General features: G+C 41.1%; 1 protein-coding gene across 2 annotated transcripts in view; it reads right to left on the bottom strand.

Annotated features, from left to right (window-relative positions):
* Positions 1-13,734, bottom strand: part of LRP6 (LDL receptor related protein 6) — a 120,634-nt gene that overhangs the window by 41,106 nt on the left and 65,794 nt on the right. For both annotated transcript variants that reach the window (XM_051770758.1, XM_051770759.1), the window contains one exon: positions 13,371-13,542. In XM_051770758.1, the coding sequence (XP_051626718.1) occupies positions 13,371-13,542 (172 nt within the window). The remainder of the gene's footprint in view (positions 1-13,370; positions 13,543-13,734) is intronic.

Below are 13,734 nucleotides of genomic sequence, written 5' to 3'. Positions count from 1 at the left end.
TCAAGTCCCAGTCAATACTCCTTTATGCATTCCTTCCCCCATCTCCAGTTCCACATGGATCAGCTCATCACAGTGAAACCTGCCCAGAATCCCAAATACAAGAAACCTATCTTCAGCTGCTATGAGGCAGTGACTCCAGAGGTTTATGCTGCTTTTAACCACAATGTGGTGTGAGTTTTACATTCTGAGGCCATTATACTACAAACCACACTGAGAATGTAGGCTACTAGAGGAAACAGATGTGGTGCAACCATAAACACCACCTTTACTGAAAAAGCAAATAGTTCCATGAAAGAAAAGATAAAACAAAGCCCAAAAATTAAATGGCCTCAGAAAAAATACCAGATATCCTGCTTGTAGAATAAGGGCTTTGTTTATGCTAGAATAATAATGAATGCAAACCTATGGCCTCAAGAAAATACAGCTTATTCAAAGTTAATTACTGCTAAAAATGTAGTCACATTTTTAAGATGCTGTATTTAATGATCAGCAGGAACAATAAAATAACAACTTTGAAGCAGTACTTCTAATTTAAAGTTACAGACTGGCATGCACAGAGACATATTCTAAGGGTCTTTCTTGCTATCATATACCCTGCATTCAATTCACTCCTGAATACCATTAATCACTGTGATGAATAAACTAATGCAGTAAATTCGCCATTTTGATAATCTGGGATTATCAAAATGGTAGTTTAAACTTGTCATTTAACTGTTTTAAGTCTAGAGTTTCACCACTAACCTATCTCATTCATTAAAATCATGTTCAGCTCTGGTTAGAGGTTGCGCTAGAACCCTGGCAAAACTGTGCAGACAAGCAGTCCACTCAGGTCCAGTGGACCAAGGCCAATGGCAGCAGAGACTAAGCAAATGTACACTAGTTTATGTGCCCAGCACTGAGGAGATGCTAATCATATAAAGTGTCTGTCCCTACTGGGCTACTTAGATCAAACATAAGAGCCCTGTTCTACAAGGTGTCAGACAGCCTTCAGTATGGATGACTGAGGTCAAGGTGACAGAGTGCAAACCATTCACATTAACCTTTCATATAAACTTTTCAAATGAACTCATAAGCAGAGTTTAATTTTCAATATAGAGCCACAGAATCATAGACCAGTCCAGGTTGGAAGGTACCTCGAAAGATCATGTGCTCCAATTTTTTGTGGGAAAGGAGCCTAGATGAGATTATCCTGTCCAGTCATAACTTGACAACTTCCAGTGATCGGGACTCAATCACATCCTTCAGTAAAATATTTCTGTCTTACATTAAGAGGAAATCTCCCTCAGTGCAACTTGTACCAGTTGCTCCTGTCCTCTCCATGTGGCTCCATGTGTTGGGAGAGCCTCCATCCTCCTTGAGTACTGGAAAAATGTCCAGAGCCTTCTCTTCTCCAGGGAGAAAAGGCCAAACCCCTTCTGTCTTTACTCACGGGACATGTTCTCCTATGATCATCATTGTGGCCTTCCTTTAGGCCCTCTCCAGTCTCTCTGCATCTTTTTTGAACTGTAGGGACCAGAGCTGGATACAGGTCTCTAGGTATGGCCTGACAAGCATTGAGTAAAGTGGGATGATCATGTCCTCACCTCTGCTAGCAATCCCTGTGGACACAGCTCAGGATCTGATTTGCCTTCATTGCTGCAGCAGCATGCTGGATTTATGTACACTCCACCAGGACCTGCAGGTCCCTTTCAGCAAGGTTCCTTCCCAACCACACAGTTCCTAGCCTGTTTTGGGCTCTTAGTTTATGTCATACCACATGCAGGACCTTGCACTTGTCCTTTTTTTGCCCTTGGGAAATCTGTGTTGGCTACCTGCTTCATTTGGTTTGCAAGTCTCTAGGAGAACTCTTTCCAGGGACTGGAGTAAGACTAATGGGCCTGTAGTTTCCTGGGTCCTCTTTTGGATGTAGTTATAAATAATAAGGGAGCAGGTTAAGTATCAAGTTCTTTCTCAGAATAATGGGAGCAAAGGAAGTCAACACACAATGAAAATTTATAAACACCACCTGGTAACACTATCTTCAAAAAATGAAAGATTACTGGAAGTCCCCAGCTAATACTACAAGATGTTGCCAGAACTTCATTTATTTCACAGACACACACATCAGCAAAAAAAACCCCCAAAAATCCAAACCAAACAACTTCTTCCAGTAAAATCCACAAACTCATCTAATTTCAGATACAAACATCTTACAATAAATTAATAGTAACTTGAACCTCAGCCCTGATTTTTAAAATCAACAGCCAATTTTTGGACAAATAACAGATACCTTAGCTGCTATTGGTTCCTGAACTTCAGCATCTTTACTAGCACCAGCTTAGTGATCCTCAGAGAGGTCAGAAGACCTCACTTAATATACAGGACCTCAACTACCCTACTCAAATACTGCTGCCATCACTGCACCAGCCCTACAAAATTTCTATCAGCCTTTAGATTTGGCAATCATCTCCTCAGGTTGACTCACAGGAACGATGCAATTGTAGCATTTATGTTTCTTCTGAAAGGATAAGGAATTAGCCTTCTGACCCTGTGGCAATGCTTTGCATGTCATGTGTTCCACAAGTGCACACTAGCTTGTTGTTTCCTTGGTATATGTTGAAATATACTCTTAGATATACAGTTACAATTTACTTTACAGCATGCACAAAACTCCAGATGTTTGGCACAGACTTCTGTGAAGGAAACATCACAGAAAAAAAGGTAAATTCTTCCTGAGCAGACCTTAAATTCTTAAGTCATTCTAATGACAAGTTGGGTTTCTTCCCATAGTTTAAGAACAGCAAAAAAATCATAATTATCACCTTCACAATTTTTACATGGGTCATGCTAACGCACCATAGGAATAAATACAAATAAAAACAGAGGTAAAAAAGTGAATTTCTCACAAGCTTGATCATTAAACACTGCTCTGCTTAAGATGATTGCAGAGAAGCATCACTGTCGAACAGCTGTGAAATACTGAATTCAATACAAATAGCCTGATATTCCAATATACAATGGGAAAAGATACTGAGCAAGGCTTGCATTATACCTGAAATAATCTAGGAATACTCACAGTTTAGGCTTAGTTCGTTCAGCCCTGATTATCCAACGGTAAATACTTACACATGCTATTTGATGCAACAAATAATGACTCAGTTCATGGCACTGCTAATCAGGGATATGACTGTTCATTGTCTATCTAAATATACACGAATCTTACTTTACCAAAAAAGTGAAAACCAACACTACACTCATTAAATTTATTTGGTTAAGGAAAAAAAAGAAAACTGGGGCAGCATTTCTCCTAAAAATAACTCTAAAAGACAGCCAGAATGCCTTCTAATCATTATATTAGCATTTTTTCAAACTGGGTTTGAGAATGATAAATTTTCAACTTGCTTCTTTAAGTAACATAAACAAAACAGAATGGAATGCTTTTACTGTTACAAATGCAGCAATATCATATGATTAACACGTCTAAATTTCCAGTTTTATTAGTCTTCCACTCTAAAAATTTAGAGTCTTGATCAACTATACTCTCTTTAAGTGAGCAATTGAAACTTCCAACTCAGTTTGAGGAAATTATTCTGTCACTGTCATTAACTTACCGTTAACAGCATTTTCCCACAATTCTAAAATGTTATGAAATGTTTTAGATATTAAATGGGAAGTCATCTCTTCATTGCAGTGAAATCCTGAGTAATCAGCAGAAGGAAACCCCTGGAACCCTTTCTATTTGCTTCAAAAACCAAATGCCTCCAGTCAACTCTACAATTTCCTACTGTTAATTGTTTTATAACAGCCATTAACAATTTCTAATTTAACAGTTCCCCAGCACCCTCAATTTCCTTTTGAGCTCTAACAATTTTTCCAAATAATTCAAAATATATTTTTTCTGAGCATGGATAATATTCCTAACAGGACTGCAGTGAAGATAAATATGTAAGAACAGAATAGAGATTAACTTCGTAAATACCCTATCATGGTACAGACACTGTTAAACGCTCATTTCTTTAACAACAGGACAACTTTCCTAGCTCACTGATCAATCAATGTCAACAGAAATGTTTTCTCAGCGATGGAATTTAATTTTAGAAACAATTGGTTCAGTTTTTAATGAAATTACTTAAGTCAGGTAAGGGGACAAGTAGGCAGGAAAAGGATTTTAGAACCATTGTGACAATCACATATGACGGCTCCTAGGCAATCTCATGCTTTACAAAAAAACCCTTGCATTTGTAAAGAACAGGTTAAGAAAAAAAATGAGCCAAATGAATGAACAAGATAAGAAGAGAGATTTTCAGGGGGGAAAAAGAAGCTACTCTGAGAAGATTCAGTGGTAAAACAAGTGAATAAAAATGCTTTGCTATGAAGGGATAACAAAGGAAATAGTAACTGCATTTTGCAACTTATTATTTAGCAAACTAAGACCTATGAGCAACCATACACAATGCTTTGCAGAAAGCAAAAAACACTAGCCAAGACCAATCTGAATCCTCACAGTGGGTTTGGGGGATAGTTTTACAAGATTGCGTTTGCTAAAACAACTCCTAATGCTCTTGCATATGGGTGAAAGCCTCTGTTCTCTTCTTCTTTCCCAAGGTACTTTTTTTCAGGACCTTGCCCCAGAAACTTATTTTTAAGTTGTTTTCCAGACTCCTTCATAAGCAATCATAAATGATTTTTTTGTAGAAGGAAAAAATGTGCAAAGTTTTCTGGCATTTTAGCAAGCCCAAGTGGTTCAGGGAACAGTCCAATGAGAGACTCGGCCAGTGCAAAGTGGCGAAAATGTTATGAAATACTTTTCAGCTTTGGTGGCAGTAAGCATTTAAGTTAATTCAACTGCTCCCATTCACTTAATCACTTCAATGCTGACAGTCTCTGCATGTCCAAGAGCTTGGTTTTCCACCTCTTTTCACAGACCCTTTGCCACGTTACAAGATGATGTATAGTACCAGAAAAGATATCCAGGTTAAGACCACAAAATCTATGAGGCCTTGAAAATAGCATACGGGCCTACATACCAGGTCCAAAGCCCCCTACTCAGTGCAGATGGTCAAATGCTTCTGACAGATAAAACCTCCATTCTGAATCATTGGTCTGAACACTTTCAGACTCTCTTCAGTACTAGCCGTGTAGTTCAGGACTCAACAATTCAATCCATCCCACAACAACCAGTAAAGAATGATTTGGATATTGCCCCCACTTTGGAAGAAACCCTTAAGGCCATACAGCAGGTGGAAATTGGCAAGGCAGCTGGGGTTGATGGAATTCCACCTGAAATCTGGAAACATGGGGGCCTTGCTCTCCATGCTAAATTTCACGAGTTTGTGGTGTGCTGTTGGAAACTAGGCAAAATACCATCAGACCTTCGTGATGCAGTCATCATCACTTCGTATAAGAAGAAAGGAATTAAATCAGACTGTTCAAATTACTGTGGTATTACTCTGCTCTCCATTGCTGGCAAAATCCTGGCAAGAATACTTTTGAACAGACCCGCTATAGCAGAAGGAATTCTACCTGAAAGCCAGGTTGGTTTCAGAGCCAACAGGAGGACCACAGACATGGTATTTGTTTTCAGACAACTGCAAGAGAAGTGTAGGGAACAGAATAAAGGTCTCTATGTAACCTTTGTTGATCTCACCAAGGCTTTTGATACTGTGAGCAGAAAAGGTCTGTGACAGATTTTGGAACGTTAAGGTTGTCCCCCCAAGTTCCTTAAAATGATCATCTCACTTCATGAGGATCAGTGTGGCCAAGTCAGATATGGCAATGCACTTTCTGAGCCCTTTCTAATAACTTATGGTGTGAAACAAGGCTGTGTTCTTGCACCAATTCTATTCACAATCTTTTTCAGCAGGATGCTCCAAAGGGCCACGGCAGACCTCGATGATCAGGACGGGATCTACATTCGATATCATACTGATGGAAGCCTTTTCAACCTAAGGTGACTGAAGGCCCACACCAAGACCTTAAACCATCTTGTCCAGGAGCTGCTTTATGCTGATGACGCCGCCCTTGTTGCCCACACAGAAGCTGCTCTGCAGTGTTTAAGATCCTGCTTTGCAGACGTTGCTGAGCTCTTTGGGCTGGAAGTCGGCTTGAAGAAGACAGAAGTTTTCTATCAACCTGCACCTCAGGAAGTCTTCCATCATCCCCATATCACCACTGGCCAATCAGAGCTCAAATCAGTTCAGCAGTTTAATTACCTAGGCAGCCTCATCTCCTCGGATGGTAAGATCGACAGAGAGATAGACAACAGGTTAGCAAAGGCATACAGTGCTTTCGGGAAACTTCATAAGAGTATGGCATAATAAACACTTGAAGAAAAGTACCAAGATCAGTGTTTACAGAGCCATTGTGCTGTCCACTCTTTTATATGGCTCCAAATCATGGGTCATCTACCGCCACCACCTGCATCTCTTAGAATGCTTCCATCAATGCTGCCTCCGTACAATCCTAAACATCCACTGGTCAGATGATGTGACCAACACATCTGTTCTAGAACGAGCAGCTGTCACAAGCATTGAGGCCATGTTGTTGAGAACACAGCTGCGTTGGGCAGGGCACATCTCCAGGATGAAAGATCACCACCTCCCTAAGATCCTGCTTTATGGTGAACTTGCCACCGGCTGCCGCAAGAGAGGAGCCCCAAAGAAAAGATACAAGGACGCCCTGAAACAACATCTCAGCCTCAGCCATATTGATCATCATAACTGGTCTACTCTGGCCTCCAATCGGGAGGTCTGGAGACACACCATCTATAACGCTGCTGCTTCCTTTGAGAAAGCACACAGGATCACTCTCGAGGAGAAAAGACAGTGCAGAAAGAACCGTGTCTTGCAGAATTTACCACCTAAGGAGTCTTTCTGCTGTGCCTTTTGCAATCGGACGTGTCTATCTCGTATTGGCCTTATTAGCCACCAGCGTGCTTGTAACAAATGTGGATAGAGCCTTTCCCAAATCTTCGTTCGCGAAGCCCAGCCATGGTGATGATGATGATGATGATGATCAAGAGCTAGGAATTCAATGGTTTCTGCTTCTCAATTTTCAAACCTCTGCTTCAGGTAGGGTGGTTGGGCTAGGATGAGTAACCAGGCTTACAAGTCATCAGCATTTCACAGTACAAAGACTAGTGCTATGAGACAGAATTTCTCAGTCATAAAATAAATGGTGAATACTTAAAAAGCAAAATCTCCTTATTAGGGTAGCAGTAAAATTGAGGGAGTTGTCATTGGAGGAAAATGCAGTCCTGCAACTTCAGGACTGAAATATGAATAAGAATGTTTTCTAGATGCCAAACTATTAGCTCCTAGTTCAAAGGTAAAAAGGTCCTCTCTGTTCAAGATTTTTGTGCTCTAAAAAGTCTTAGCAGCATCTGCTTTCTGTTGTTCAGCAAGGCTGGGTTCTGAAGACTTTTGTGTACTTAAGCTGAAAACCAGCAGGATGTAATACTTTCCATATTAATCATGAGGATTAGAGACAGTGATTCCAGGCACAGCTACTAGATTCGGGAATGCACAAATACTTCAAGTTAGAGCTGCACTCAAAAATCTCTAGATAATGGTTGGATACCTGTAGGAGGCCTTTCTTTACACTAGCCACTAGTAGGTGTTAGCAAGTGTCATTTCTGGCTCTAAAAATGAAGAAAAGAGGATGAATAAAGATGAATAAAGAAAAATGAAGCAAAGACTGAAAAACTGAGAAATCAGCCATATCATCATGATTTACTCTTAATGTACACAGCAACACATGCTTGCAGCCATTTAATTGCTTTATTAATATGAGTTTTGCTTACCTTTTAAAATTCAACATATGCCTTAAAACAGCTAGTGTACGTGCAAAGACAACAAATATTCATTTGAACAGGAAAACGTAAGACCTCAACAGAGTAGATCATACATTTTTAACCTCACAGCACACAGGAGAAGCTTTAAACCTGTAGCAAGTCAATAAGAAATCTTCCCTACTGGTAAGCACAATAGCAGCCATCCATTTCAATAGAAGTTTATCAGCAGTGAAACCTGACCAAGATAAATGAGGAAGCTGTTGAGCCACAGCCTGCTTCTGCCTGCTGCAGGCTGCCAGATAAAATGGAACAAAAGCTCCCTGCTGTACCCCCTGCCAGTCTCCATTAACCCCTGCTGATGCTTTATTATCATCTGGGGGCTCCAGAACAGTATAGCATTAATCAGTGGGTAAAAAAAAAAAAATAATAATAAAAAAAAATAATAAATGCTCATTATGTAGCAGTAATGAACCAGAAACACAGCCTGTAAGAAACATGCAGTTTGGTAGCACTGCGATGAATTCCACAGGCAAGCGGGAAAAAAAAGAAAAAAGCATGAAGTACGTAAAATCATGAAAAACTACTTAAGGGCAGGAAAGGTAAGTACAAATGTGATCCTCCTGCTTTTACCCCCCTTGCCAAATATACACAAATACCTAAAGCAAAGCAGGGACCATGTCACAAGTATCTTTCTTTCTTGCACCTATGCCAGTGTCCTTTCTCCAAATGTAAGTTTAAAACATTTAGAGAAGGCCAAAGCATCTTCTACCCTTACCTCTGGCACTACCCTGGTGTGTCCATTAATAATTGTCCCCAGTTTGTGAAGGGAACAGGGGAGAATGACTTTCCCCCTCTCTTTCTCCCTCAGGCCTGTTACAACAGCTTCTGAGGATTTTGAATGTCCCTTGGACGTTAAGGAAAGCACGTTTTTGGTGTTAGGTGTACCAGGTCTCCTCAGTGCATTCCACACGATGTTTAGAGTTACAAAAGAGATTTTTAGGAGGGTCTTTCAGAGACCTGCCCCAAGGGTGGATAGCCTTGCATGGCATAGAATGTGGCAGGACATGGGCCAGTATTTGGAGGACTTCTTTCCTCCAATGGTTTTAAGTTCACCCCTGAACAACTACAGGACCCTGTTCAAGTGACAAAATATGTGAAAGAAAAATGCTGTGGCAGCTACAGAGAGTCACAAAGTTATGCATTGTGCCGAGTCCTGGCTACTATTTATCAGACACTGCTTGATACTAAACACACGCTCAGAAGGAGAAGGAAAGCAGATCTGTGTCTGCCACAGGCACAGCAACCACTCCAACTGCAGCTGAACAACTCTGCCAATAGCAGTTGCCCCTATACAGAAGAAGAGATTCAAGACAAAATCAGTTTGCTTAGTGAGGGACGAAGAAGAAGTAGGGCCCTCAGAACGGGAGGAACAGGCAGAGCCAGAGATAATCACCCAATCCCTGTCCCTGGGGGAGCTGCGGGATAGCAAAAGGATTTCAGCTGCCACTCAGGTGAGCCCCTGGTGACCTGGCTGCTCCAGTGCTCAGGTATCATGGCCCACAATATGGAACTAGATGGTAGTGAAGCCAAGTGACTGGAATCCCTGTCCTGGGATGGGAAGAGCATTGGGAAGAGGACAGAAACACTCAGCCTCTGAAGGCAACTCCTGTCAAGCGCAAGGTAAAGGTATTCTCTCAAGGATGACCTAGTAGTGTGCCCAAGCAGGTGGAATGCCATGGAGAAAGATATCGTTCCTGAGAGAATTAGCTGTGCTGGAGGTAATCTAGAGGGATTCAAATAACCAACCCTGGAGATCCAGATGAGGTCCAGTGTACACAATCCACGTGGTGGAAGTTTGTACAGAGCACACCATCATCGTATGCCAGCTCATTGGCACTGATGTCAACAAAAGAAGGAGAACAAGCAGTGCTTCAGGGGGAAATGTCCCACGCCCTGTCAGGATGGACCACAGCCTCTGCTATTGGGAACAAGCCTGCTCGAGAGAGAGGGTACACACCACAAGATAACCTGTGGCTTTGCCTGCATGACACAGAGAGAACAAGAGGAAGTGGGATGGGAAACCCACCTCTGCCCCAGCAGTTGAGAGGAAGAACAACCACTGCAGGAAATTCTTCAAGGATAAATGCTGCTTTGGTTTCCAGTGGGCAAGTCCTCAGACAGAATAGGAGAGCTCACGTTACTTCAGATCCTCTTGAAGGGACCTCCAGGTCATATTTAAAAGAAGTGAGCAACAAGTGCTATGACCAGGACTAAAGGGGCCCTGTCTCCAGCCAGGTAAAGGGACAATTGGATCTATTGGACTGTGTGGATCCCATGGCACATCAGACCCACAAAAGTATAAGGCTTTAGTTGACACCAGAGCACAATGTACCCTTATGCCATTGAGATATGCAGGGGCAGAACCCACCTCTTTTTCTAGGATAACGGGGATCCCAACAGCTGATTCTACTGGAAGCTGAAGTGAGCCTGACCAGGAACAAATGGCAAAGACATCCCATTGTGAGTGGCCCAGAGGCCCCATGCATCCTTGGCACAGATTACCTAAGGAGAGGGTATTTCAAGGACCCAAAAGGGCATTGTTGGGCTGTTGGGCTATCTGCTTGGAGACAGGAAATTGGACAGCTGAATACCTTGCCTGGTCTCTCAGAGGACCCTTCTGCTGTGGGACTGCTGAGAGTCGTTGAGCAACAGGTACCGATCGCTACTGCAGCAGAGCATCGTCAGCACTCCTGCACCAACCGGGACTCTGTGACCCCCATCCAGGAGATGATTCGTGACCTGGATGGCCAGGGAGAGGTCAGCAAGACTCGCTCACACTTTAACAGTCCTATGTGGCCAATGTCTAAGTCCAATGGAGAGTGAAGAGTGACAGTAGTCTGTCCATGGCCTGAACAAAGTCACACTACCACTGAGTGCCACTGGAACTCAGGATGAACTGGAGTCCAAGGCAGCAAAGTGGTGCCACCATGGACATTGCTCATGTGTTTTTCTCCATTCCTTTAGCAGCAGAGTGCAAACCACAGTTTGCTTGCACCTGGAGGGGTGTCCAGTACACCTGGAACCGATTGCCCAGGGGTGGAAACACAGCCCCATTATTTGCCATGGATTGATCCAGACTACACTGGAAAAGGGTGAGGTTCCAGAAGACTTGCAATACATTGATGACATTATTGTGTGGGACAACATAGCAGAGAGAGTTTTTGAAAAGGGGGAGAAGGTAATCCAAGTCTTCCTGAAGGCTGGTCTTGCCATTAAGAAAATAAGGTCAAGGGACCTGCCCAGGAAACTCAGTTTTGAGGAGTAAAATGGAAAGACGAACATAATCACATTCCAATGGATGTGGTCAACAAAATAGCAGCTACATCCCCACCAACCAGGAAGAAGGAAGCACAGGCTTTCCTAGGCACTCTGTTTTTTTGGAGGATGCATATTCCAGAGTACAGTCAGACTGTAAACTCTATTATATGATCCAGAAGAAGAATGATTTTAAGTCGGGTCCTGAACAACAATAGGTTCTTGAACAAACTAAGCAGTAGCAATTCTATTTGCCAGTAAACTGCAGTGGAATTCCCTTTCACAGACTTACCCAGTCTTCCCAGTAACACATGTAAGCTTTTAACACCTATAACCATTTCCACAACTTACCATATGTTTGAAGAACCATCTGCTTTTGTTTGTTCTGCATCCATCACCTCACATTACTTACAAGGGCCAATTTCTTCTGTCAAAAAAGGTGTGTATGTGGAAATATTGGTCACCTTATACATAATTTTATAGATCTCTGTCACATATATCTAAATGAACACCTTCTGCAATTAAAAAAAAACATACCCACATCCTCAAACAAAACTAAAATCCAAAATATCAAAGAAAAACTGTGGGAGAATTTCTTCTCTGTTGCTTTAAAGGTTTCAGCCAGACTGTTTGAAAATTGACTGTACGTTGATAAGAGTTAACAAATGTTAACATTTTATAAAAAGCAGTAGAAGTAATATCATAACTCTAACACTTGGAGACCCTTAGGAAAAAAAACCACAAGTAATTCTGAAACCTTAGGATGATAAATCTTCTCTGATGCTCTGCATAGATGTCACATGACAACCTGGAACAGACTCATTCTGCTGGCTTACACTGATTGAAGAACAATGAAATGGAAATTGTCCCAAAAGACTTTGTGCCAAATCAAATATCTTCTGTCCTGCCACAGACATGGTAATGTTGGCATAAACATTCTATGATGTGTTCTAGCCACTTTGACAGAAATGCAGCAGTGAGCTCATGCCTGATCTAGATGAAAATTTCTACACAAACTGATCCAGCATTAAATAGAACCATTATTAATGAATAAGGAATCTCAATGTCTTGGCAAGCATGACAGCAAAGAATGCCTAACTTTCCTTTTGCAAAATACATTCAAGCCCAAGAAAGTATAAGGGCTGAAGTGCTCAATCTGTTATAAATAAATCTCTAAGCATAGCTAAGACTATTTTTCCCCTCTTTTCGCAGAGCTGCTGTAATGTTAGGTGAATTACAGACAACAAATCTTGCTTTCAGGACAAAGAAAACTCTGCTCCCTGAGGCTTTCCCAAGGACTTCTTCAAAGCAACTCACCTTGCAGGACTGGAGTTACTTTGGCTCTGAAGAAGAACAAACAATTATGTGACCTTTCAGCACATGACTATGACTTCACCTTGACTGATTTGCAGTTATAAATAAGTAAAAGCAATTTTGTAAGGCCAGAATTGTGCCTAATATAAGTGCTAAAAATTATTTGCAATAGTAAAGAATCAATAAGGAAAGCTATAATTCATCAAAAGAAAGACAAATATACCAGGACTTAACAAAGGTAGCTGGTGTTACTATGTGCTAGGCAGTAGTCAAGTTTTCTGCTTCTCTTGGAAGCTTTTGACAGTAAACTGATGCAATACTAAACAACACTATTTTCTCAAAGACTGACAGATAACAAATGTCAGATTTGTTCCAATAATGTTACACAACAAAATAAATGCAAGATTTTCAATGTGGGAGAGAAGAAAAAAAGAATTTTTTTTAATTGCGAGTTTCAACAGGACATGTCAGAAAGAAAGGGAAATCTATCCCCTTGCTGAAACTCTAATAAACCACGTGAGAAGCAAAGTATAGAGGATTTCAGTGAGTACAAGTAACTATATGTGAAATGAGATTTATTTCTTTAAAATATGTTTTAGTAGCATCTAAGCTGAGCAGCACAAAGAATGAAAGATGATTTTTTTTTTTAACCTAAAAACATTAATCCCATTCAAAAGCTTTTTCCCCTGATGACCTAAGAATTGACTTATTTAACAAATCCTTCTCACACATGCTTACAAAGAGAGCTCTACTACATGGATGTAATTTCCATTTTACACACATTAAAATGAGGAAAAAATAGTGAGTAACTTGCCCAGAGACAGAGAAGAAATGGAGGTGTTTCTTAAAACAAAACTCAACCACTATCCCACTGCCCATTCAGGTTATATCAGAATAGGAACACCTAGAAGAGTAGAGTAACTACATTCTGCAACTTCACGGAATCAGAAATGCAAAGACAATTACAAACCTCTATTTTGTCTGTTTTGGCATCTCCCCAGTACATTTTGCTTTCTGCATAATCCAGTGCCAGTCCATTTGGCCAGCCAAGGGAGGTATTCACCAGCACAGTTCTGTCTGAGCCATCTAATGCTGACCTTTCGATCTTTGGGATTTCTCCCCAGTCAGTCCAGTACATGTACCTGCAAAGGAAACAAAATCTTAAGAACTCTTATTAATCCAAACTTTCAATATTCACATAGCTTATTCTGGACTACTCTTCCCCAAACCCACATACCATGCAGAAAATTACATTTCTAAAATAAATATATTTCTTTACCTAGGTAAGGATGCCCAAACCATTCAGAAAGAACTGGTATGTACGCACACTGTCC

The sequence above is a fragment of the Manacus candei genome, unplaced genomic scaffold, assembly GCF_025592945.1.
Source record: "Manacus candei isolate 608988 ecotype Guabito, Panama unplaced genomic scaffold, ASM2559294v1 h1tg000124l, whole genome shotgun sequence".
Lineage (NCBI taxonomy): Eukaryota > Metazoa > Chordata > Aves > Passeriformes > Pipridae > Manacus > Manacus candei.
Note: the sequence above shows the minus strand (reverse complement) of the source record. Positions and strands in the feature narration are given on the sequence as shown.